The 26,632-nt window shown below is 36.3% G+C and overlaps 2 protein-coding genes across 2 annotated transcripts in view; both read left to right on the forward strand.

The window, feature by feature from the left end:
• Positions 1-25,466, forward strand: part of IPO11 (importin 11) — a 71,054-nt gene extending 45,588 nt beyond the window's left edge. The window contains exons 27-29 of the mRNA XM_088533163.1: positions 10,887-10,982; positions 16,680-16,764; positions 25,277-25,466. Of these exons, the coding sequence (XP_088389289.1) occupies positions 10,887-10,982; positions 16,680-16,764; positions 25,277-25,441 (346 nt within the window). The 3' untranslated portion in view covers positions 25,442-25,466. The remainder of the gene's footprint in view (positions 1-10,886; positions 10,983-16,679; positions 16,765-25,276) is intronic.
• LRRC70 (leucine rich repeat containing 70) lies at positions 4,888-6,881 on the forward strand. The gene has a single exon (XM_010219894.2). It carries the CDS (start codon positions 4,894-4,896, stop codon positions 6,826-6,828), a length of 1,935 nt encoding a protein of 644 aa, XP_010218196.2. The 5' UTR covers positions 4,888-4,893; the 3' UTR covers positions 6,829-6,881.
• Positions 25,467-26,632: the final 1,166 nt, after the last annotated feature.

Below are 26,632 nucleotides of genomic sequence, written 5' to 3' on the forward strand. Positions count from 1 at the left end.
CTTTTTTTTTTTTTTCCTCCCCAGCACTTGCTAATGTTATTTTAAACTAGGAAATTCAATTTTCCTCGTAAGAACCTGTCTATATGTAATGCAGGAAATGACAGAACAGTGCTTTATAAAATGTCATATTTTCCTTAGTTGTATCGCCATTTATATAGGAAGAATTTGTTACAAAACTGATTTTAGTATCCATATAAAGAAAGGAAAATCTATTCCTGAGTCCATTTCTTTGTCTTCCCTTCTGCTTTTATTTCTTCAAAGTTGGGCTCATCAGTCTTTAGGCTATACATTTTAAAACAGGCTCTCTTAAGTTGTTAGCTTTGGCCTTGGGATGTGTTTGCTTTGTCCGCCAGGTAACAGTGTAGTTTTAATTGAGTTTCAGTGTTAATCTGATTATTACAGTTTGTATCACTCCAAGTCTCAAAATCAAGGAAGTTGTAGTAGTACGTGCAGTTGACTTCATAGAATTGGCAAGGAGATGTTGATTGGAAAGACTCTTTCAACTCCCATTGTTCAGAATCTCCGTCTTTATCATCTGCATCTAGTTGTTCTTATGGAATGATTAGGAAGAAAGTGTCGTTCTCTGTCCTTAATACCATGTTTGCAAAAATGAATGAAGTGATGACAGGGGCATGTCAGCAGATGCGCTGACCTATTGCACAAAACTAGCTGCGATCATAAGGGGATGACTTGCCTCTCATGCCTTGCTTTCATTTGTGACCTATTTAACTTGCAAGGTTTCAGTAATCTTTCCCAAAATTCTTCTAAATATAGTTTTCCCTAAAATTGATTTTTAATTTTGTAAAGGACAGCGAGAGGAAAATAATGGACCAAGTAGCTTCTTTCTAGCTTTTCGCTTTGTAGTGAGCAATTCAGGAAATGTACTAATTGTTATGCTTTTTCTTTAGCTATCAGCTGCTAATGCAGGCAGTGTGCTGCAGAAAGCTATAAAATTAGATTTAGTTTTGAATCAATTCCTAGAAGCTGAATTGTTCCAATTGAAATTTTGAAATTATTTTGCTTTGCATTCTTTACATGTTTGGCTTTAAATTTTATTGTGTGCCTATTTGTTATTGTGAAGTTAGAGTGCAGGGGTTAAGAAGCTAGATCTTCAATACTATTAAAAAGCAGTAGGTGGCAATATGTCTTTTTTTCAAGATATGTTAATATTGAATACCTTTTTCCTTTTCTAATTTGAACAGAGTTTGCTAGGCATTATAGTGAATAGTAGAGGCTTAAGCTATACATATTTTTTTTTTCTCAGCATGTCACATCTGATTTAATTGATGGCATGGCAGGCCAGCCTTTTTTGATGCCTTGTTTACCAGACTGATAGTTGCTCTGCAAAACTTGTGTGTGTTTTTTTTTTTTTTTCCTCTTTAGTTTGCATGATAGATGTGATATATTTATTTCATGGTTATTCAATGAGTTGAGGAATTTACACTAACAATCTAGTATAATTCCGCTAGTGTATTCCTAGTTGCAGGATGCATTCTGTCATGTTATTCATTGGAGCTTAAAGCAAAATAAGATTGAGTTTCATTTTCCTTTCCTAAATGGGGAAAAATAATCGTATATTTTCACTTTTTACTGTTTCTCAATATTTTTAGAAAGCTGCTTGATAACTTAATCAAAAGCAGTAAAAGTTCAAGAATAAAAAGAGATTAAAAGATGGCTTATTTTGAAACAGATTTTTGTGATGTATGCTTCTGTATATGAATGTTTTGCATTGTAGTATTTTCTTTTTAAACTTGGAATGTTTTTGTTGGCTTATTAAGTTGATATTAGGTGCAGTGTCTGTCTGTGCCCTTCATAAGAGTCACTGGTGCTGCTATACTGGAGTGCAGTAGCAGTCTGTGAACAGAGAAATTTTCCATAAACAGCAGATCAAGAACTTGTATGTGAAAAGAGGAATCTGGAAATTTATAGATAATATGGATAATGGTGGTGGTGTTGAAAAAAGAGGGGTTTTGAGGCCTAATAAACATGAATAAGATGAACAGAGCAGATGTTGCTGGATGCAGCCAGGTGAGCTGAGATTAAATATTGATGTGTGTGCTGTCCGAGGGAGTCATAGAGGCTGAATCGTTCTGACCTGAGTCCTTGGAGACAATTGTCAGACTCAGTTGGCTTGGAGACAACTCATTTCAATAGATGTCAAGGAAAATGAGAATGGAGAATGGCCAATGTGGTATCTTTCCTCCGAAGTCTGTGTTGAGATACCAGCAGAGCATCAGAGGGAAACCACACCTTTTTAATTCTTTTTTTAACCTTTGTCCCTGGCTAGTTATACTGTGTTATCTTTTTAATAAAATACGCAGTCGGAAGGAAACAGGTTCATACTTAGAAGTTGAAAGAATAACTTTAACACTAAGAATTGTTTTTCACCCATTGTGTGGGCTTTAACATCGTTTCATAGTAATTAAGAGTTTGAAAATCCTCTTTAAAAAATGGCTTTGTTATATCCTAAAGGACAGCTTTAGAACTTTGTTTTTCATTTTTTTTGCATATTTTTTTGCTGTACATAAATTAGAGTTGGGTGATATCTTTGTGCTCATTAATATTCCTAACCTGAACCCACCAAAGTCACTGAGTGCAGAGAAAATAGAGATTGCTTGGAAGGACTCTACTTAATACAAAATTTATGTGTCTATCCACTTACTTTGACCTGTCATTTGAAAAATTCTGTTGAATTTGGCAAATCACTTTTGCTCAGACTTCATGCTCATATTGACAAGGAATTTTAAGTAATTGAGTTTATATATTGAGTTGTTAACATTTTTTCCCATTCATTGTCAAAATACATTTTCATATGTTAAAAAGGAAAGACATTAGTAATTTTAATAATGTGAGCACATTAAGATAAAATTCAGTGGAGGATTCAAAGATCTATTGCCATGTGAAGCCATGTTCACTTCTAAAACATGCTTATTCCTGGAGAGCAAGACCTTCAGTAATTAAAATATGGTTAGTCATTTCCAAGAATGGTACATTTCAATGCTCAGAGTTTTCACATTTAAGTGCTTTATTTATTTATTTCAATTAATAATATAGTTTATTATTTAAGGACAAGCAACCGTACTTTTGGTCTTCTGTAGCTGAAAACTGAAGAATTTCCATTGATGATAATATCACATTTTACAATATGCGTTTTACCTTCATTACATAATATTCATAACATTTCATAACATCAATACATAACATTCAGAATGTTATGGTTAAAACTGTTTTTGAAATCTTTGGAAGTGTTGGTTCCTGTGGCAGGATTCGGAAGAGAGCTTCTTGCAGCATTTTGCTCATGCGCTTCCTGCCTTTGAGTTGGATTTTTGTAGACAAAGATATTTGGGTGGTAGCGTGGCCCTGCGTGAACTTGGCTTCCTATGGGAGATCAGTGTGGGCGAGGTGATCTGGTGCTTCCGTAGCAACTTTACTTGGTCTGCTGCTATTTAAGGGCTTTCTCATCCTGTCTCTCTCTGAGCAAGAGGTCTCATTTTATTATAAATTATGATTTTTTTAAGATAGTTGCATTACTATTCTTAGGGTTAAGTTTCTATCCTGCTTCTAGCCCCTTTTCCTCCTAGATTAAGAGACAGGACACTGCAGGCATTTAGATCCTATGCCAGATAACCTGAGGATGTAATCTATAACTTAGGTGATGGGGAAATTTATAGCGTGTGTGTGTGTTGTTTGGACTAAATGTTTATCTCCATGGCAAAAGGAATGTCAAGCTGTGCCCCTACGGGTGTAGGGTGTAGTACGGTACATGCAGACCTTGGCTGAAGATGTGTGCATCCTAAAGTGGGGCTTAACTGAGTGCCTCTGTCAGCTCTGTGCCGTGACCTGCTGCGTGAGAGCGTCTGTATCGGGAGCAGCCTGGCTCTGCAGGCAGGGATAGAACCGTGTAAATATTGCTAGTCATTGAATAAAACATCTGGGTTTCTGACGGAAAGAAAAAATAATTCACAGGTAAGGTAGCAGTGCTGTTGCAACTAGATAGGCCTTATTCTGTAATAATTACACCTCGCTCTCTGACAACGCATTTTTGAACACTGCTAGTTAAGAACGAGAAGAGCCGTGGCTGAAGGCTAAGACAGCTCTTGGGTTTCTAGGAGCGAGCAGTGGAGACTTCCTTCCCAACAATACTTCGGAGGCACAGATAAAATGGCTTCCTGTCTCCCCGTTTCCTGTATCCATGGCAACCTCCCTTTACCCAGTTATTACTCGGTTTCCTGAGCAAGCACTTGCGAAACCTGGGACAAAATGGGAGAGCTCGACTATGCCGGACAGAATATTGCCCTGGAAAACACTTCACAGAGTAGTATAGTAAGTTAGCCTGTAATTTAGCTCGGTGAGCCACGCTAAACAACAAAATAACGGAAATAATGAATGGCAAATTGGGGGGTAAGAATTTGTTCTCGTTTATTTTGAATGTAGCTGAACTTTATAAGACTCAAGTGAGAAACGAGCCACCAATGGCAGGAAACTTGTGTTTTTTCTGTTAGTATTTCTATTTGAATGTTATTGCAACATCTCCTACTCATTTTTTTAAATATCTGAAATAGTTAAAGGAATAAGCAGTATGTTGAATTTGCTTGATGCCATTATTTTGGCAGCTTAGTTGCTTTTATGCCATAATCAATTAAAAATTCTCTAGCTAGGTTGGGGTATCTGTTTCACTGTTCGTTTACTCGGAAATATTTTTTAGTGTTGTGTGAACTCCTGGTACCTAAGCTTTATTTTGAAACTGCTTATTTGGCAACAGAGGAGAGTATTTAAAATAACAATCTGGAAAGTAATTCTTGCCTTTTTTAAAGATTGTACAAGTAAAACTTTTAAACTTTCAAATGCATTTATAAACTTGATCTTTTTTTATTTCTACTAGCGAAGTCAGAGATGAGTGAGAAGGCCAAAGACAGGGATATGTGTGGACTACAAAGTTCTCCACCGTGCATAGGAGCACTCCTGTATGTCCTTAGCTGTTTTCTTTTGTTGCTGCTCCAGAAGGAGACTCTTGGCTGCCCGTCCGTGTGCCGGCTCTGCACAGGGAGGCAAGTTAACTGCCGTAACTTAGGGCTTTCCAGCATCCCGCGGAGCTTCCCCGCGCATACAGTTCTGATATACCTCAGTGGCAATAATATATCACACGTGGCTCCAAATGAATTAACAGGCCTTCAGAAACTTGCTGCCCTGTACATGGATAATTGCAGTATTTCATATGTGCATCCGAAAGCTTTTGTGGATCTCCATAAACTGTGCTACTTGCATCTAAATAACAATAATATTAAGCGCCTGGATCCAGGAATATTTGAAGGTCTTTCCAGTCTTCGTTGTTTATACCTGCAGAATAATCGAATAGCTTTTGTTCCTAGAGGATTATTTAGTGATCTCCTTTCTGTTAGATATTTAATGCTTCAAAGGAATCGTCTCAGTGTCCTTGGAAGTGGGATGTTTTCAGGAGTGTTAAGTCTCCAAACACTTAATCTAGCCAATAATAAGATTTCACGGATATCAGATTCAGCATTTTATCACCTTGAACACCTCGTGTATTTGTTCCTTGAAGGTAACAACTTAACGGTCGTGCCATCAAATGCCATTGGAATACTCAAAAATCTTGAAAGACTCTCTTTGTCTCACAATCCTATTGGATCAATACATCCTTTTGCATTTAAAGGACTTAACAGGCTCAGATATCTGTCTTTAAAAGGTGCAAAGCTAAAATATATTGCTGTAAATGGATTTTTTGGATTGAACAACCTCAGCCAGTTAATCTTAAGTTATAATGATTTAGAAAATATAAGTTCCAGCAGTTTTACTTTATTGCATAATTTAATGTATCTGCAGCTAGACAGAAATAAAATAGCCAGTATTGGTGACGGTACCTTTGCGAATATGGGGCATTCACTTAAAATACTAAGTTTAGCATTTAACAATATTACAGAGTTGCAACCTGGAGTGCTCAAGCCCTTAGTGTCTTTAACTCACTTGCAGTTAAATTACAATCCTTGGAACTGCAGCTGCAAAATGCTTGCCTTACATAAATGGCTAGCATCGTCTTCTCTCTCTGCAAAAATTGAGTGCCAAAGCCCGCGCCGCATGCGTGGCAGACCTTTACGTTATGGTAAGTTGACTCCATTTGCCAACTGCAGTAGCCCTACTGCCAGTCCAGAAGCGGTCTGGAAGGCAGGGGCTGCAGGTGGTCAGCACAGCACCACAGCTTGGCTGGTGGCCTGGCATAAAGCAGACAGGCATAAAGCAGACAACACGTCTGGACGGTTTTTCAGCGTGGGGGCTGGATATCTTAATTTCTGGGAAGGAGCTACAGCAACATCTGCTAACCCACTGCCTTATGAAAAGACTGCTGCTGAACATCCATCGCAGGCAGCTATGACATTGTCACTGTTGCCAGCGCAAGTGCCAGAGGAGACTGTACCTGTTAACACAACTGTACAAAATGCAAGTTTGTCTCCGTCAGATGCAGGCTCTGTGTCGTTAAAACCTTCCCTGCTTTGTACACAACAAATTGAAAAGCTGAATCAGGCTTTTGACATTTTACTGGCTTTTTTCATTGTGGCCTGTGCTGTAATCCTCTTCCTAACGTACAAAATTATTCACTTTAGACAGAAACTAAAGGTGTTAGAAAATTCAGGGGAAAAGAGAATAGAATATTATGGTTTTTATCAGCCTGGCAGATACAGCATACCTGACCCAGTGCAGTCTCTAACTCAGAATTCAGTGGGACATTCAGAATTGGACCAAATTAGGCTGCTCAAGAGAACAGCATCAGAGAGTCAGGCACAGGTCATACTGTTTGAACATTCAGCATTGTAATTTTACCTCGTTTGACGTATTCAGTGTTAAATTTATTATGGTCTGAAATGTCAAAAAAATCAAATCAATTTACTAAAAAAAAAAAATCTTTCACTGGTTAAAATCTACTACTTATGGGATTGTGGAAATGGCATGATGTCTGATGTGGATAAATATTTTTATCCTCTGTCCTTGTTGCAGGAATCTTTCATCTGTAACTCAAGTATATCAAAAGATGTGCAGTGAGAAGTGTGCTTATATATTTATTACTTTACTTTGTCATCCTTATTGGTATTAAGTATCTATAAAAATTGCATAGCTAACCTGAAGATGAGGAAGCCAGATAGGTTGTTTTATCAGGATCCTGAAGCTAAAAAGTTGGGGTGAATATGAATAGAAAACCACTTTACAAATTTACTGTAATGAGCATTTTCTACTCTGCTTTTGTTAGTCAGCCAGAGGGGGCGGGGAAAAAGTGATCATTCTCACGACTAATACCTTCAATTTTGGGGGGAAACAAAAAATCTAAATTAAGATAAATTTGTTAATATCTGTGACATTTTTATATACAAACTTGTGTATTCAGTCTGTATAATGAATATATTAAAAAAGTGAATTTTCTTGTTAGCGTGCATCTCTCATTTTATGACCATGATTGCATCTGGCGTTAATATGAAAAGCTAACATTCCCTTGGATTGAAAAAGACAGTTTATATTATAGCCAATAGAGCTGATTAATCTTTTTTTTTTTCCCAAGTGTTATCTTGTCATCTATATAGCAGTAATTTGAAGGGTTCTTTTGCAAGATAAACAGTAAAAAAAATGAGGACTACTTCTATTTACTACTCAAATATTTAACTTTCAGATTAAACTCTGAAGGGATTTAAATATTTGTGATATATATTTGCGGTTGTCAGGTCAAAATACGTTTTCTTGTTTGAAAGCTAGCTAAGCTTAGGAGTCTTATTTAAATAACGATATTATTTTACTATGTACTTTCCATTTGTTTCAACTTTTCTGTTTACATTATTAGTAAGTTATGCCTACTCTGCTGTAGATTCATTTTTGAACCTGAATTTCTATGATTCTTTTTTCTAGTAACTCATATTTTAACCAGAAAATGTTCTAGAAAATTCAGTTAGTGTAAAACTTGCAACTAGTTGCAGGGGACTTACTTAGGTAGATTCTGCGTCTTCTATAAAGATGTGCCGGTCTGACAAACCTTGGTCATTTGAATTTTAAGTAACTTAGTTTACAGATAAATCAGTTAAGTCTACCATTTAGCATGAAAAAAAAACAGAAATATTTTGAAAGGTGTCCTCTCAATATGTTAATAGCAGCTATTAAATAAGTATCTTGCTGTTCCTGGCATTAGTATGGAGACCAAGGCAGTGTCCACATGCATAGACCTACCACAGTGTTTCTTGTTCCAGCCCTATTTCCTCACACCAATGTAACAACCACACATGACAAAATGTCCCAGTGTTAGGGCCGTTGCCCACTATTCAGTTCCGTGCCTCTCTAGTCCCTGTCGGATGCCTGGGGTCTGGGATCCATCCCTGCTGGCTCATTTCATGTGCCAGCACGAGTACAGACCTGCACTGTCCTGACTGTGTTGCAGATGTGGAGCGAGTGTGGTGGGGTGTGCGTCTGGTGTTGCTTGTGGTCTCTTTTCTGTCTGCACTGAATTTATTGTGGTCTCAATTTACTCTTTCTGATAAGGTAAAAATATCCTCTCCAAAGTTCAGAAAGTCTGCAGAAGTAGTGCTAACCCAACAGGCTTCCCTGTGTGCTTGTGTTAGCAGTTTGTAAGTGTGGAAGAACAGTTAGTGAGTTCTACGGCTGCAGTAGGTTTACATTTTGAATGTACCCTGTATGTATTGATTATAATTAATGCTGTAAGGCACAAAATGACAATGTCTTCACTGGGTTAGACATCTGCCCCTCTCCTGCTAATATCCAGTAACAAATCCCCCATGGTGATTAGGGCTTTGGGTGGGTTAGGAGCAACACGTGCACCAGGTAGCTGTGGTGGCCTGTACTATTATTAAAATGGTAGGTACTTTCAGAACATGCTTTACTTCTTCTGAGGGCAATGTGTTCTTACTTGTATTCCCTGTATCACCTACTGAAATGAACTTTAGAACAGCTGTTTCCTTTCTCTCACTGGAAAAACACGAACCATGTTAATGACATTTTCCTAGAAGCGTATTCCAAAAAGTATGAGGCAAAAGAACTTATGTGGAAGATGTGCTATGCAGACATCTCTGGCTTAAGTGAGGAAATCTTTATCTCAGAGGACTTGTTCCACAGGTTTTTAAACAGGCACTACGTTTTTTCTCAGCAGTTTTATAGGATTCCTAGATTGTTTCCTTGCTATCTTTAGAACCCCAAAGAGATTCAGCCATGAAAGATGTAATATTTTGTTTTTGTGAATGAGGCAGCAAAGCTGCCTGAGTGGGAAAGTCGTTTGTAAAATGCAAGATAGATATTTGACAACAATTACAACAGTGATGATAACGAGACAAATGATACAAAAATGTATCTGTTTTGGTAACTGATGCAGAGTTTTGGAGTTGCACGTTTCATTGTAGAAAATGCAAATTCATTCCCTGGCATTTGTCTGTATCTGAATTTAAAAAATGGAACAAAAACAATCCTTTGAAAACAAAATAATAGTTTGAGTTGAATCACAGACATATCAAAGCAAATCTAAAAACAATTTTATAGCTTTTTTATTTTAATTTCATACTTACTTTTTCTAAAAATATCTAGTGCTGTAAAACATCTGTTTTTCTGGTGTGCATAAGATTTTATTATACGTCTGCAAAAGTTTCTTTAGATACTATCACTGTCTAATGTAAAAGACGCAACAGTTTATTCAGTTTCGATCCTAAATGTGAAAAGGAAATGAAAGCATTTTAAGAAAAATATTTGTTTACACGCTTTATTTATATTATCAAATATGAAAACTTAGTATTCATTGTCTTTTAAACTGAAATCTTGTAACTGAAACTTTTGCAGTCATCTCTGATGTGAACATCTTTTCCCTTACTGCGTTCCTTAAACATTTTGTGGTTCACAGAGTAGGAGTCCATCCCCTAAATGTCACAGGGATGTTATTGTGGGACATAAGTCCACAAGGGCAGGGAGTTCTGCACAAATCACAGGAATCACTTATCCGTTAGATACAAGTTGTTGCGTTTCTGTGACAGTCTTGGAGATCATTGTTCTATGCCTTTCTTAGCCACCAAGGATACAAGTTTTCAGGGCAGGTACAAGTGAAGTATTGTGTCATTTGAGATGTTATATGAGGCTATGCAGTCTTTTCTCCAGCTCCTGTTGGAGAAAGGTGCTATCCTCTCAAGATGTGTGATGCCTCCCAGCCTTTTGCAGTTCTCTTAAATATGCTCATGTTTCAAATGACAGAAGGTGCATCTAAACATATGAATCTTGCTTGCACCTTCCTTTCTAGTTAAGTAAATTGATATATGTGTAGAACTGAGCAAAAATGTTTTTTTCTTTTTAGCCTCCACAGGAAGTCATTAAACTGTGTGGAAGGGGGAGGAAATACTCATAAGGCTGGAAAAAGAAAGCAAGAGAAGAATGTGCTGCTTCTACATTCTGCCCTTTTCTCAAGGGTTTGCTTATAAATTTTGCATTGAATAATGATTGGAGAAAACGCATAGGATTGTTAGGAATGAGAGCCAGTTCCCTGACCTTCCTAATTGCAGCAGCATGCCTTCCACAATCAGTTTTGAAATTCTGTGCTAATAAGTTTTTTTAAAATCTTTTATTTTATTTGCAATTACATCCAGGTTTTCAACACACTAACGTTATTTCTGGAATACACTGACAGACAGTATTTTTTAAGCAAATAATCAAAATATAGTATTTCTCACATATTTTCAATAACTTTAAGCCATTTTTATAGTTTACAAAAAAGAAAAAACATGGTTACTTCATAGTATGCTCAGCTAAGCAGTAATAAAAGGAAATTTAGCTAATGTGCCCTAGAAATATTGAGCAAATTTCCTTTTCAGCTCATTTGGCTAACTCGCCTTCCTGTTCTTTTCCAGTGTTATTCAAGATAAATTTTGTGGTATCATCAATATTTCGGTGGAAGGGCTGCATGATGTTATGACTGAAGATCCTGAAACGGGGACATACAAAGAGTAAGTGGAAAATATGATTAGTTTCTCTGTGTTTAATAGTAGTATTACATACATAAAAATATATACCTATATGCAGATGAATACACACATAGATATACACATATGTACAAAAGTGTTGACATCTTGGCTGAAGATGTAATGTGGAAATTCAAGATGCACATGCACCTCAGTGCTGAGGGGTGGAGTAGAGGGCCTCCAGAGATTCCTTCCATATTCAACCACTCCATGCAAAGAGTTCTGTTTTCACAATAGTGGGTATCATAGCAAGATAGGAAATTTTGTGTCCTAAGAAGAGTGATTGTCATTTTGTAGGGGGAAAGGAAGAAAACTGCGTAGGAGGAGAATATGTTTAATTTTACGTTGTTTGTAAAACTACCTACTAAATGATGTCTCAACAGATTCATTTTTTTGCCTGTGGTTTTTGTTGACGTTTGTTAGATCATAATTTAGATTTAAAAATGTGTGTATTTATAGGTGTCAGTTTAGAGTTTTCATGAATATGAAATGGGATGTAACCAAAATCTCTTCCTAAATGTACCCAGTGTACCCAACATGGCATGGGAATGATTGGATCCTATTCTACAAGAATCTTTCTTCCCCTTCAGTTTTTCCACTTAAACTACCTCCTTCTGAGATTACTTTTTAGATGGATATAAACGGGTGTGCAACAGGACAAACACCCTCAGGCAGTCTCATGACGTGAGAACAAGAGATTTTATGGCAGCGCTGGTAGGCAGGAGAGGCCAGACCCAGACTACACGGCCAACAGACTCGCACTGATTCATTTCCTGCTGCTTCCCAGAATCTTGATGGTATTACATTAAAGTTGGGGAAGTGCGAAGCACTGAATATTAAGGAATTTCAAAGACAAAGATCTAAATGTTTCATTTTCTCTGCAGTGATTACATAGTTTTAGAACTATAATAAGGCAAAAAAGGTGCTCTGCAGGATGTCTATGTGGGCATAATGTATTCAGTATGACTTTGTGCTCAAAATCAAACATTCTCTAACTTGCACACAGTTCCTTGGTGATGGATTGGGCTGTCTGTGTCGTAGCTAATGCAAGGGGAGCGTAGCCCGGCCCGCAGCCAGCTGTGCGGCTGGGCTCTGCGTCCCGCTGCCCGCGCCAGCCTGCGCTGTGCCCCAGACCTGCCCGTGGAAGGGCAGGGTGACCCGTGCCAGGGGTTGTCTTAATGACTCATCAGTATACGTGATCTAATCCCAGAGCCTGGGAATGTGCCTTGGCACTTACTTATTTACAATTATAGGCAATACCATAAGAGTATGTTCTCTGTCTAAATGCACTGCTTCGCCAGCACTTATTGCAAAGAATCTTCACAGAAATCAAATAAATTTTTCTCCCAGTTTATTTTATAATTTAAGGTTGAAGACCTGCAGAACTGTTCACTCTGATTTTTTTCAAGTTCTGAGCATTGTATTTTGCTTTATTAAATACAGGAATGCTGAACCTAGAACACATTTCTGTTAGCAGATGCTGAATGTCATGTTGAAAAATTCTGACATTTGTTACACCTTTGACCATTATCTGGAAGTAAATAAAATGGGGAGGTCCTTCTGGCTGTCCAGATTCAAGAAGAATGAATGTAAATTTGAACTGATTCAGGGAAAGAAAAATATATTGTGTACTGCTTATCATATTATCTAACTACCTCAGTGGGGAGTCTTAAAGAACACACATGTTAGTATAGAAAAATCAAGGCTGAAGCAGTGTATAAATGAGCAAGAGGGAATAGATACACATGTAGAAAGAAAATGAAGTATATAAATACACTGAATGACTGTGTTGGCCAGAGAATACTGGTACAAGCTGACTGTAAACATATTTAAACTAAAAATTTGAAGAAACTACTGTAGTTAGGTCATGGAGATCCTGGAACCAACTTTTGAAATAAAAATCTGATAATGTAGAGAAAGCTGCTCAGACCGCTATCTCTGAATAGATTTCACCTATGTTTTTATAAAAGATGAGTCAGACTTTCCCTTTCTTCTTATTTTGAGTTATTTAATAGGCAGAAAGAAACCTCTGGAAACCAGTATTTTTCATTATTTCTGTTTCTATACTTTCTGCAAAAACAAAGTTAAAATATGCTATTGCTATGCATATTGTCACTTATTAATTGGGGATAAAGCAAAAAAAGAGAAATTTGAAACTTTTGGTTTACCTGCTTACAAAGGCACTTTAACTGTAGAAGCTATTTCCTTTCTTTCCACCTAAACATCTATTACTAATTGTCTTTAAGATTTTTAACATCAAAAATGAGTAGTAGTGATTATACAAGGCTTTCAAAATCCCTTTTTTTTCTCACTGAGCAGTGTGAATGTAATGAGAAAGCCTTGCCAGTTTCTAATGTACATTTTGGATTATGTGCCATTATTTTACGATGATAAGATGCAGAGTACTTGTTTTGCACTTACTTGAAAAGACTGAGAAGAGCAGATTTTTCTAATTAAGTTTTTAATTCTTTTTCTATGTGCAGAAATATATTTTTAAACCGGAATTTGATGCAAAGTATGTCTGTATTCCACATGTCTTTTCCTAAAAATTATTCTTACTGAAAGATAAAAATGGTGCTGTAGAAAATATTTTTTAATTTAGCTGAAATGTTGCCATAGAAAATGATTCCATAAAAATATATTTTAATGTCATTTAAAATCTAAAAGCACTGTATCTAATTCATTTGCTTACTCTAAATAATTATTTTAAAGCTATTTTATTAAGAGGAATACACTATTCTTGAAATGCACATTGAATTTTTATCTAGTTTTTAAAATGTGGCATAAATAGTGAATGCATTTTTTAAGGTTACTTAGTGTGAAAGATTTAGTGAGGTATACTAACTTCTCTTTCTCGGTGTGCCAACTCTTCCTCAGGGGTCTGGATGAGAAAGCAAAATTTCACCCATAAACACATTAATGCTTACAACACTGATAAAATGTATGAAACCTAAAATCTGTCCTGTATGAAGGAAATCAAAATAAAATAGAATTGAGAGAGTGAGATTTGAGATACATCAAATGTTGTCACTCAAAATTTTGCCGAAGTATCTCCTTCCTTTTGAATATGAGTCTTCATTTAAAAAAAAAAAAAAAGTGACTAGAGCTGTTTTTACCACTTCAGCTTGTGAAAAAGAAATGCTGTTTGGAATCATTAAACATGCATATCATCTTCCTGTGATCAGGTAGGCAGTATCAGGCACAGGAAGAGATTTTTCTTTTGTGTATTTTTAACTTTTTTCTGTGATAGTGAAGATATTTTCTCAAGAAATCAAAATCTGTTTAAATACTGAACTATAAAATACCTCTGGTAGAAAAGCAGATAGAAAAAAAGCTGGAAAAATAATTGCACTGATTTGAAATGTGAAACTATTGTCATGAAGCAGATTTGGGGAAAAAAAAGCCTAGAAGTATTGTGAAAGAGAAATGCCGAAGTTCATCTAAGAATTCCTTTCTTTAGATGTGAATGAAACACACAAGAACATGGTTTGTAGGTGCTGTAAAAAAGATGTTTGTAAAATACTTGCACTACCTGAATGTTTTCTGCATTTTATATCAGCAAAGATTATTTGACTGTCACAGCAGACTTTTTTTCTTTTTTGTCAGCACCAGACACTCAGGAAAACACTTCCCTGAATCTAGTAGTGGATGGCTCCTGAGAACAGTGCAGTTTCGGGAAGCTTAACATCTAGCTTCATTGCAATATTAAGATCTATTTGTCTTGCAGCAGCAATGTTCATTTTAAAGGAGGTCAGATTTTTAACTTTATGAAATAGAATGCTGCCTTTCAAAATATAAACTCATAATGCTTTAAAACTCACATTATGTTCTTTGTCTTAATGATGCTTGAACCACTGTTATGCACAATTCAAATATATTCATTATAAAAAGAGTATTTCATTTTACCAAATGTAAGCAAACTGCCTTTTCAATATAATTGAATTGCTGCTGTGTAGTCAGCCTGTCAGAGATGTTTTGTTCTGAATTCAAGCCAGAGTATATTAATGTATAAAAGTCAGGTTATTGACAAGCTTTTCAACTGGACACAGCTTATATAATAACCCTGGGGCAGTGCTTTCTGCTGCTGCTTTAACTAAAATACCAGCCTGCAGTACTTACTAAAGAGAAGTTTATTTGCCCTTGCCGATATACCAGCATGGTTGTTTTTCTCATATAGCATAATCCCTGTTCTCAAGCAAGAATAAAAAAAAAAATCTATGGTTATAGTTTAATGTCTCCTTCTGGCATCCTGGCTTTTCCTTCAGTGTAACAAGCTTATCTTAAACTTCAAAATTAAGGAAAAGCTTGAGGTTTTGCATCTGCTATTCAAGCAGTTTGTTCTTTGTCATAGCTTAGCATAATTAAATGTAACTTTGGGGTTCACCTCTGATATGTAAAGCTTAGTGATGTTTTGTTTGCTTTACAGATGCTCTTGGAACATTGAAAGAAAAAGCAATTTTTAGGTTCTTTTAAAGCTCCACATTTTTAACAGATACTATAAAATGCCGTATATGTTCCTTTTTTCATTATGTTTGTTTACCTGAAATTATGCTTTATGCCTCTCTGTAAAAAGAAGGTTCTTCGTTACAAAAGTGAAAGAGTGAACTGTCGGTCGCTTTTTACCAAGTGCATATCAGTTGAGATGTTTATAAAATTCCCAATCCTGACATGTGAAATACTGGAATGCCTTGTCCTTGTTACTGAGGAGAACTTTCAAACATTATTAGCGAGGCAATAAATATGCTACCTCATCACAAAAAGAGGGAGAGTCACTGATGAGTAGGATTTTAATCATCAGTTTACTTTCCAACCTTGTAGATGATGATTCTTACCTAGAAGTTGCACCTCTGAAGCATCTAAATTTTACTTTTAAAATATGTTTTTTTCTGTTAACAGACTGAACATCCTGATAGTTGTGGCAAACTGGACCTATCTGTTTGGTTAGTGAATTTACATAGAAAGGCCTTATTTTTTTGTTGTATAAAAATCTGTTTTTGAGCAGACACATTACTCTTTTTGAAAAGAAAGCTCTCAATACAATTGAAATTATAAAAAGGCCTAGTGTTGTTCGAAGAAGAAATTCCAGAAATCTTTTGGCAATAAATTAGATGCCATATAAAGTTCTAAATATAAATTCGTGTCTCTTGCTTTACAAAGTTGTAATCATAATTTTAGTAAAATGAGCCTATTGTTAAAAGCAGTGCTGGTTTATAAACAAAATGTGTGTTACACATGCGTTTGCTATTTCCTGAGGAGCCAAGACATGGATTATATTGCCTTCCTGTCCATCAGCATTGTCACTCCCAAACTTCAACAGTTTATACATTTCTAAATTTCCACTTAGGGAAAAGAAGGCAAAATTTGATAGCAGTTCTCCAACTACTCACAAATATGTGGTAGCTCACCAGACAGCTTGTCCATGCTGTTTGTTGGCCCCTGGTACTGGGGAGTGTCATAAAAGATGTGGAGGACTACTAAGGTTGTTACATGGATGATGTAGTGGTGACACAGGGCGCATCTGTGTTTCTCTAGGGTCACTGCTCTCAGAAACACTGACCTGATAATAGAGGTTGTCTGTCTTGCATCAAACTCTACTATCTTTCTCCTAGGTTATTTAAAGGGCTTCAAAAACATTTTTTTAATGATAGTGTGCATTTAATCTATTTTTATTCCCATTTTTAGCTGCATGTTGATGTCTCATTTTGAAGAGCCCAAAGTTACTGAAGATGAGGAACCTCCCACAGAGCAAGATAAAAGGAAGAAGATGGTACGTTTTCGATCTGTTGTTAAGCTTTAGAATTGATTATATGATTCACTCTTGTCAGCTTAAATTTTTTGCCTAATTTTTTGCCTTTGGATTTGGCTGCTCTTTCATTCTCGGAAAATTCACCTCTTGAATTAAAAAAAAATGTTCTGATGGGAAACTCTAGTCTCAGCTGCACTTCTGCATTCGTTTTGATTTTGGGGAAATTCTGCTAAAGGAAACATTCACAGAAATCAAATGCTTTAATACAAAAGTAAACATAATAAGCATTTGTTATGAAAAATTTAGGGACGTAAACATGCTGAAATTTCATGACAAGCCAAGTCTTCAGATCTCCTATTTCTTTTGAAAACAAGAAAGCTGTATTGAAAACAACACGATTGTTTTATTAGGTTAGGTCGGTTATTGAGCATCTATTGATTTGTATGTTTGCATAAAATATTTTTCTAATATAAAGAGCACTTACCAAGTACTACAGATCTAGATATATATGGATTAGGAGCCTTGCATGGTGAGTATTTTTCTTACTTATATGATGTAACATTCACATTTACGTTGTTTTTGTGTTAAGGGAAAATGGTTCCTTCCATTTTTGTAACTTGCATAGAAAAATGTAGTGTACAGACACTGTGGCATAAATTGAATCTGAAAGGTTTGTCACTGGATAGTGTCAAAAAGTGGAATAGCCTGATTCAATAGATTTGTGTAACCCCCTCATACACATCTGTTTTAATTGACCAGCCTGTATCCAAAGGAAGACTTCAGGACCCTTTAGTAGTTCTTCCTTACTCCTTGTAGGACAGACTGGGAGCATAAATAATTTTTAGCTGTTTCATCTTATATTTTTAAGCATTTGGGTTTTAAAACTTTTTAAAAATATTAATTAATAGCTTGCTTGTTTGTCTGAAGTTATGCTCTGAAGTTGAAGTTATGCTCTGTTGAAGTTTCATAGTCAGCATATACTGCTGCTATTTGTGTTTGCTCTCTTGAGAGAAGTTCTTAGTGTTCTGAAACTTCTGATTTAAAACTTATGTGTATGTGTGCATATATATATATATATGTGTGTGTGTGAGTGTGAGCATTGTTTTCTTTGAGCCTTAAAAAGCATTAATTATTTCAGTATTTAAATTGCTTTTAAAGGAATGATTGCAAGCTTCTGTAGACTGTATTATATTTGAATTTTCTTTCTGGCTGTGGGCTTAAATGAAATTTGCAGCGTTTCTTACAGAATTATGTTATTTATTCTCTGTGTGACTTTGGATAATCTCTTGAGAATCAAGGCACTTTTTTTACAACCAGTATAATTCTTCCCTGTTAAATGGTCCATTTCACCAATATAATGGTGATAAGCGTAGTCATAATAAAGGACCTGTTCCGTGGCCACTTGTAATGCTGAGTTATTGTCCATGTTGTTTGTGACTCAAGAGAAGTGGCTCTGCTTTGGTGCTGGTGAGCCAGGACCATTGAGGGCATGAGGAGGCAGGTTTGTATTTACACGGAAAAACATTACCCTGAGCCATACCGCTTGCTTTCCCATTTTCTTTTTCAACAACACCGTATTCTTATTTCTTTGTATGACACTTCTTGCAGATGTTTAAGGAAACAAACTGTCATTGATATTAACCTCTACTCTAAATGACTTCTGAACCAGCTGAAATTGTTTGATATGAAATTTGTTCTGTGACAGAAATTGCAACAGGTGTTTGTCACAGAACGAGTGGTGGTGGGGGGGGAGTGACACAATGCACTTCACTCGTGGGAAAGAAATAGGAATAGGTTTTATTGGTAATGACAATGGTTTCACGAGATTCTATGGCAAGGTCACTTATTAGTTACTGCATGGAGGTTCAAGATATACACAGAATCATCAAGGACACCCTCCCGTTGGGTCACGAGGTTCAGACTGGACCCCCTTGCTTTCCAAACTCCTTCTGAGGGGAGTCTGGGTGCGGCTGGATCCAGTCCTAGTCCCAGACCTGGTCAACGGTTTATGTCTAAGGGATTTGTGCACAGTTACAAAGTAAAGTTTACAAATTCAGAAAGAGAAAGGCACGCTATAGACACTTACCACGAATCTGGAGTGGGAAGGATCTCTTAATCTTGAGGATCATCCTTGAGAGGTGTCCCTGCTCAAGGGGAGATCCCAGCATGCAGCCCACTGCAATGCAAGGAGAGCTCACTCGGCCCTTGGGCTGTCCCCATATTTATGGGATAAGATGATTGACTGATAGTCATTCTTTCAATTCAGAAATGACTGTTGGCTGGTGTGCTCACAGTTAGCTTTATCTCACCATCACGATAGGGCCATCAGGACTGTTATTGATGGTTAATGTCTGGGTGGGGGAAGAAATCAGGGAGGCAACTACCAGGAATGTGGTAGTTAAGACCTGAACAGGGCTACAGTGAGAAGTCAGGATGAGCTGGGGAAGGAGCATATCTGTCACAGTGTTTGCTTGCAAATGATTCTGATCATTCTGGTAGTAGTAGTAGAACTGTCAAATATTAGCTAGGCTTGTTAATTGTGTCCTACCAGCACAACTAGAATTTGTTTTTAATGTTTGAAAAGACCATCCCAACCTCCTGTACCAGAGGTTTCTTTCTCTGTGTTAGAGTATGAGCATTCAGACAGCTCATTTGACATTTAGAGTAATATCAGTAGCTGAAATGAGGTTGAGAACAGACATTTGTGGTGAGAAGAGTAGGTGTCCACCCTCGTAGGTGGTCTGTGTTTCTAGGGACTGTTACTTCATTTTCCTTGGAAATTGATTTAGAAAATATGAATAGAGGGAGAATGGTTCATAACCTTGCATTGTGTATAGTATATAGACCACCTTTTGTGTGCACTTAACATGTATGTTTTAATAACTCCAGTAGGGTGGGTTAAATGCTGTCACAACTAGCATTGGTGCTAGTAACCACCTTTTTAATATATTGAGTTGGAAAGCTATATGAATGACAAAATGGTTAGAGACTAGAAATGATACAAAAATTGTTCAAGGCAGACAAAACTGAATTCAGCTGTGATCTTGCAATACTGAGTGACTTTATGATACGACAACAGAAGATGGCAAATGTCAATAAATGCAAAGTAATGCACATGGTGGGAGGAAAACCACGCTGCTACATTTACATGGTAATGGGATCTAAATTAGCTGTTACACTTGAGAAAATTATTCTGGAGTCATTGCAGATTGTTCTCTGAAAATGTTAGCAAATGTCAAAAGGACAAGATGCTAGGGATTACAAGGAAAGGAACTGAGAGCAAAGCAAAAGCTATAGTATGCTAGAAATATCCATAGTGTATCCCCAGTCCTTATTGCAACCAGTTCTACTAGGAAAAAAAAAAGGGATAGAGCTGGAAAAGTTAGACATTTGCTAAGTGTGGACTGATTTCCATGCAAGGTGAGGCTACACTAGGCTCCCATATTTCTCCAGGGTTTTCTGAGAGTGAACTATATATTATTAAACTTGATGCATCCTTCTCATATTTATTGTACATGTAAAGTTCAAGTGGACATTGTGCTTGTTGACATGACTAGAAATTTGGATGTACTGAGGTTTCTATGGCACTCGTATTCAGACTGAGTTGTCTAAAATGGAAATTCCAGAGACAGAAGTTCAAGTGGTTGTTTTTTGATGCACTCATGAATCCACACAATCTACATGAGAGATCTCTAAGGAACAGTTATATGTCTAAATAGGTATAAGGTATATGCCTTATCTTCCATCTTTACTATGGAAGGTAAAAGACTGATACTGTAGAATTATGATCTGAATGGCAATGGCAAATGAACATCTTGCAACAAATTTCTGTGCCGAGACAGGTTTAAAGCAAACAAAAGTAATTACTTTTTAAATGCAGCATGTAATTGAGTTGCTGAACTTATGACTGTGGGCCATTTTGAAGCCCGTAAATCTAGTTCTTAATCAATTTAGACAATTCAAGGAGGATGGATATATTGGTGCCTCTTTAAGTTCAATAATCCAGCTGCACCTTTTGGCTCATGGGGATTTCAGTGTTGACTTCAGAAAGTTTGAAAGGGAAAAATGACTCTATGTTCGTGCTGCTTCCCAACTGCCTGAGGTAGCAGACAGAGTACAGGGTATAATAGACTCCTGGTCTCACCTGTACACCAGTTCTTACATGGTGCTGCAAGAACAAAAATGAGATAAACAATTGGCTGAAGGTGGTCATTTCAGAAACAATTAAAGTTACTGCTTGACAGGAAAATAGGTATTCTTATTTCATATATTGTCTACAGCAGTACCCGCTTTGTTTTTGAATCCTTGTTATTCCAGATTAAGCAGATGTTCCAGTCATAATTTTAGTTCATAAACAATCTTAAAAAAAAATGTAAAGATTAAGGTCTTTGCATTTCCTAGTCCTTTTTTTTTTTTTTTTTTGTGAAGAGTTTCGAGAGCAATCAGCAACTTCTTACCCTGCAAAAATATACAGGATATCTCAGTTAAGCACTGAATTAGTTCTGCTTTCAAAAATGAGACTAAATGTGCTTCTCCATGTAAGCCTACCTCCTGAGGTAGGGTTTAATAGTAATATTTTTTCAAGAATTATATTTTCTGAGAGTTATGTTGAATTATCAATCTACTTATCTGCAGTGTATCCTATGTAAAGTAGAACTTTACAATTAAGATTCACTAGAACTTGGGAAGAGTGAGGTTTGGTTGGTTGGGCAGCCAGTTTGTCTGAATCGGAAATACCCTACCCACCAGTTTAAAGATAGTTCATTCATGCTGAGAGTAAGATTTAGTGATCGATAGAAAGCTGACTAGACCAGTCACTCTACAGAGTTTTTCCTAATATTCATTATATGGACAAAAAATACAAAGAAGCTGATAATGGAGCCGCTTAGAGCACCTTCCAAGCTGTTTCCTTGCCAAATATGCCTTCAGGAACTGTTGAAGTTTTTAATTTGAAAATATTATTTTTTGCTCTTCTCAAACTCGAATGTATTTCAATGCAAAATTGTGCTGATAGGACTGCAAAACACATACATGTATACAAAAAGCTGGTCCCTGATTCAGTTTTGCAGTCTGAGTCATCAGTGTTAATTTTTATGTGGTTTTGTTGCGTGCTGGACTGATGTCAGATGTTCAGCACTTAGCAAGCTTTTTCCGTTAAAATCAAATACAATAGTTTGAAAATGTCTTTAGGGTCACCTCTTAAACAAGCTAATACTCTAATTTTGCAATAACGAAAATAGTTAATGGACTAATTACTGACCTCTATTAAGGTCATAGGATTGAAAAAACACGCATTGGTCTGCGCGTTCGGGCACAAGTGGAATTCTGTTATGTTCAGGAGGCAGCTTTTTCTGGCATGTTTAAATGTTTTAAGTCTTAAAGTCTTTTCACCTCAAACTCAGTAGCATTGACTGAAAGTTGCTTTTAGCTTAAAGATAGTAACTAGGTGCACTTGTGCCAACAAGTGTTAATTGTACTGAGAATCTCCCTGCTGACCTGCATTATTGCTGTCCTCAGCTGCTGGAGTGGATTTATGCTTGTGGTAATAAATTAAACTGGTTTTTGTTAGGTTTTCACTTGTGCTGATAGAAGAAGCCTTGCACAATAGTACATTTTTTTTCAGTTACTGTCATCAGTAATGGGAAGCCACACACAAAATTACTAGCTTCATTAAAATATTATGAAAAAGAAAATACAGAGTTAGAATGGTTCTGAAATCAAAGCAATTATGTGCCAGAGTTGCATGGCATGGAGTGGCCTGTTTTTGTAATAATATTCTACAGCATCCAAACCTAGCAAGTGAATTACGAAAAAATACTAACTTTGAATTCTGTATTATTTAAGACTTTCTCATCTTTCTCATTTTGGTTATTTTTCTGGATTAATTGCTTCTCAGTAGTATTGCACAGATTTTTCAGAGGAGTTTTGAGAAATGCATGGTCGTCTACCAAGATACTGTTTTTTTATTATAGGAGGTGCTCAGACTTGAAGTTTCGGTGAGACTTAGTAAGGATTAAAACCCTTTAATGTGGAAACAAGACAGCACTTCCATTCAGACCATGTAGGTGCTCACTGGGATAGTACGACTAGAGCAGCTTGATACAATTGGGGTTTGAAAAGTTTAGGCTGAAGTTGAGTGAAACAAAGCCCTGGTTGTCACTATAGCGCAGAGGTTTTATCTGAATTCTGTTTGTTCTTTTGGGTAGCAGAGGAGCTACTCTAATATGGAACTGCTGAGTACAATTTGCTTTGGTAGAGTAGACAGTTGATATTTTGAAGCAATTTATTTTTGAATTTGCTCGCAGTAACACTGAGTACTTTATTTAAGGTTTTATGGTAGAGTCCATTAGTGATATGTTTTTGACTCAAAACGTGACGTAGTTGGTTTTGGGGTAAAAAGGCTGTTGAAGAGTGGCATTTTGGAGCTGTGTGCCGGGGTGGCTGTCGTGCGTGCCATTGGTCTAGCTTGTCAGGCAGAGTCGCAAGGACGGGAACACTTGTCTGCACAGCTCTAATGCTTAGATTTCTGCACAGGATTTCCTGCAGTAATTTGGTGAAACTTGCTGGACTAGCAGATAAAATAGAAATGTGGCATGCTTCCCAGATTATAATTCTGCTTTAGCAAATGCAGTGGTTCTGAAGTTCGTTCTTTCTGTGCCCGGAAAGACGGTCTTTTTTTCACCCTGTAGATCTGCAAAAGCAGTGTTACAAGACAATACAGGTTACTTTGGCAAATCTTGATTACAGTAGTTGTCACTTAGATTGTTGTTAGCTCCTTTGAATGTGAAAATTCAGAAAATTGCATATCCTGGGAAAAAAAAAAGTAAAAAAATGCCAAAGTATTATCACAATTAAACTCCTTTGCAAAAGACTGCAGTGTTTAAAAATAAATAATAAAAAGATCATATTTTACCTTTGAAATGTAAAATAGCTGGGGAGGAAAAAATAGTGAAGATCAAAGGCTAAGGTGATGATATTAGGAATACTGAGAGGATGATTAAGAGGTTTACAACATGAAAGGTGACCATAATGTGAAGGAAGAAAGAACTTGCAATCACTGATAGATGGTGCTAAAAAGTAGTCTGCTTATTCGCTCCAGTTGTTCATAAGAAATATAGCTTCAGTTTCTTTTTTGTAGCAGTCACAGTGATTTTGTTTCTTTTAGTTTTGCTCTAGCTTTCTTCGCTTTTAGTTGTATCTTAAAGACTAAAAGTCCAACATAAGTGTTTGTCTTATTTGTTTCAATCAATAAATCTTACTTGTTTTGACTGATATTGTTTTAAAGGTGTCATGTTTCCCATTCCACGTTAAACCATATCTAACATATTCGTTGTTTTACTGTACCAGAAGGAAAAGGAATAAAAATGTGTCAAGAAAGTGCAATGTATTTTTTTTTGAACATTTTTATTATTACTTTACAAATTTATCTGTGAAAATTATGTAGCTTACATGGTGAGAGTGACCTGAGCTTACTGCTGCTTAAAAAAAAAAAACCCGAATGTTTGGCTCAGGCGCCAGACAGTTTATGTTTTCAGTGATGATGTGTCTGTTTGAATCTGTTTGTCAGTTCAGGTGGTTTAATGAATAAGACACATTCCCTATTTGCATTCCCACTTAATATAAGTTCTGTGATGCTAATTGTTTTTCATGACTTCTGGTCAGAGAAGAATTTAATGCCTTATTTTCTAACTCTTATCCAAACCAACAAGAGAATTTATGATCCAAAAAATGTAGATATTAGCTGAATGCATTCAAATTCAGAGCCTTTTATCCACAGCAATAATTTTTCATTGTTTACGTAGTGGCTGATAAGATGATGTTAATAATGCAGTAAGACTATGCGTAAAATGATGAAGCGTAAAATAAGAATGAGAAAATATAGAGGATGTTGTGCAAGTTGAATATGCCCCAGTTCTTATGGAGGTAGCAGTACAGCAGGGTATCATGAACTCAGAAGAGTCTCCTGTTTCATTGGCCTTTGCAGTCTAGGTGGTCATGTAATTTACCCAGATTTGATTATGTCTTTATGCATCAGGAAAAATCATTTCAGCTAGTGTAGTTTAATGGTTAGAGAATAGGCCTGAAATTCTCAATAAAATGGCTTTTTATTTCCAGCTGTTTCTGTTGTTTGTCATATGAATTTAAAGCAGTTCAGCTTTTTTTCCATCTTTTATTTTCTTATTAGTATAATCAAATTCACTATACCTTATGAAAACTTTTAAAGTACCTCTCATGGTAATGTCTGATGGTCTTCATAGGAATAATAGGAAATTAGCAAAGCAGCTTTGAAATCTCTTTATCTTATAGAAGGGCAAACTCTAGCAGCAGCTTGAGTCTGTGATTTGAGAGCTGTTCTTTCAAATACTTTGAAACTGCCATCTGTTTTTCATCTGGGAGATAAATTTGATCTTTGCTTTGTGAGAATTCCTCTGCTAAAATCTTTGTTTCCCTGACTCGGGTTATAAAAGCAATGAGTTAAGTCACAGACTGTTTTTTACTGTGTTATTTATTTTTTTCTTATCTGTTTCCACAGCTTGCATTGAAGGACCCTGTGCACACTGTGTCATTGCAGCAGTTCATCTATGAGAAGCTAAAGGCTCAGCAGGAATTACTGGGAGAACAAGGTTTTCATGCGCTTATGGAAACTGTGGATACAGAAGTAGTTGCACAGCTACAAGAATTTTTACAAGGCTTTTAAATAAGGAGCAACAAGATTTTTTTTATGTCCAATTTCCCCTTAAAAAAAAAAACTAACAAAAATCCTTCAGCCTTTCTTCATGTGTGGAAGAGCCTACTGAAGGCTGAAAATAACTTTCTTAAAAAATCCTTGAGTATGCTTTTTTTTCCTCACTGTAATGTTGAAGGAATAAATGTAAATTGGCTCCTGACTAGAATTTACAAACTTGATTCATGAGTGTGTGATTTCCTGTGTATGAAGAATGGTGGATTTGCGTAAGGAAATATGTTTAATTTCTTTTTTTGGCCTCCTGTATTGTTGATGGAAAAAGAAAAACTTTTGACTTTGTTACATACTCCTAACGTTAAAAAGTGGAAGCTGATTTTTGAAGGTTTTTTGTAGTGGTAACATCTAGATTTTCTTGTCTTATGCACTTCTTAATTGCTACCGATACGGGTGGGATTTTTTGTTTGTTATTTGTTTTCCAGATGCTTAAGTACGGGAAATGCAGCAGCAGGAAACACTAAGTTTTTGGTTAAATTTAATGTTAAACAATACACACACACAAATTGTGTATGCCTAGGATTCCTGGGCTTAAGGAGGTGAAAGACATTTTTCTTTTCAAAAGAATAAATTCCCAAACACACATTTTCCCTGAAACTGATAAAGTGCAAGTATACTGTAGGTATTTAAAGATACCAGCCTTGGTAAAGATACCAACTTCTGTTGGATTTAGGGTGTAGTTACTCCTGAGTAAATGTCGTGTTCCTAAGATAAAAACATTATTTTAAACCTCGAGTATGTTTGATTTTAGAGCAGACCCTGTAGGATGTAATGAGAATAACTGACTTAGGAAGAACAATGGAGGAATTTTGAGGACAGGTGGTAGTTCAAAGAAAGTATTTGTCCCATCCCTCATTACTATCTTTTTTCCTTAGCAATATATATATATATATGTATATGTTGAAGGGAAAATGAACAAGGGAAAAGTTATACTTACCTGGTTCTGTGCTTACAGGACTGGTTTTATTTTCTGAAAATTGGATATCAAAATGCACACTGCAGTCTTATTGTAGATGGTTGTGTACAGCTCACCACTGTCTTTTGTTGCTCTCAGTTACAGAACTGTAAATTAAAAATTCTGATGCTTCCAGTAAAGTGTCAGTTAGGCTTTCCAAAGATACCTCGCTTCTGACTTAATTCTCATACTGT

The sequence above is a fragment of the Tinamus guttatus genome, unplaced genomic scaffold (genome assembly GCF_059628265.1).
Source record: "Tinamus guttatus ecotype Peru unplaced genomic scaffold, ASM5962826v1 Tinamus_guttatus_pri_ptg000488l, whole genome shotgun sequence".
Taxonomy (NCBI): Eukaryota; Metazoa; Chordata; class Aves; order Tinamiformes; family Tinamidae; genus Tinamus; species Tinamus guttatus.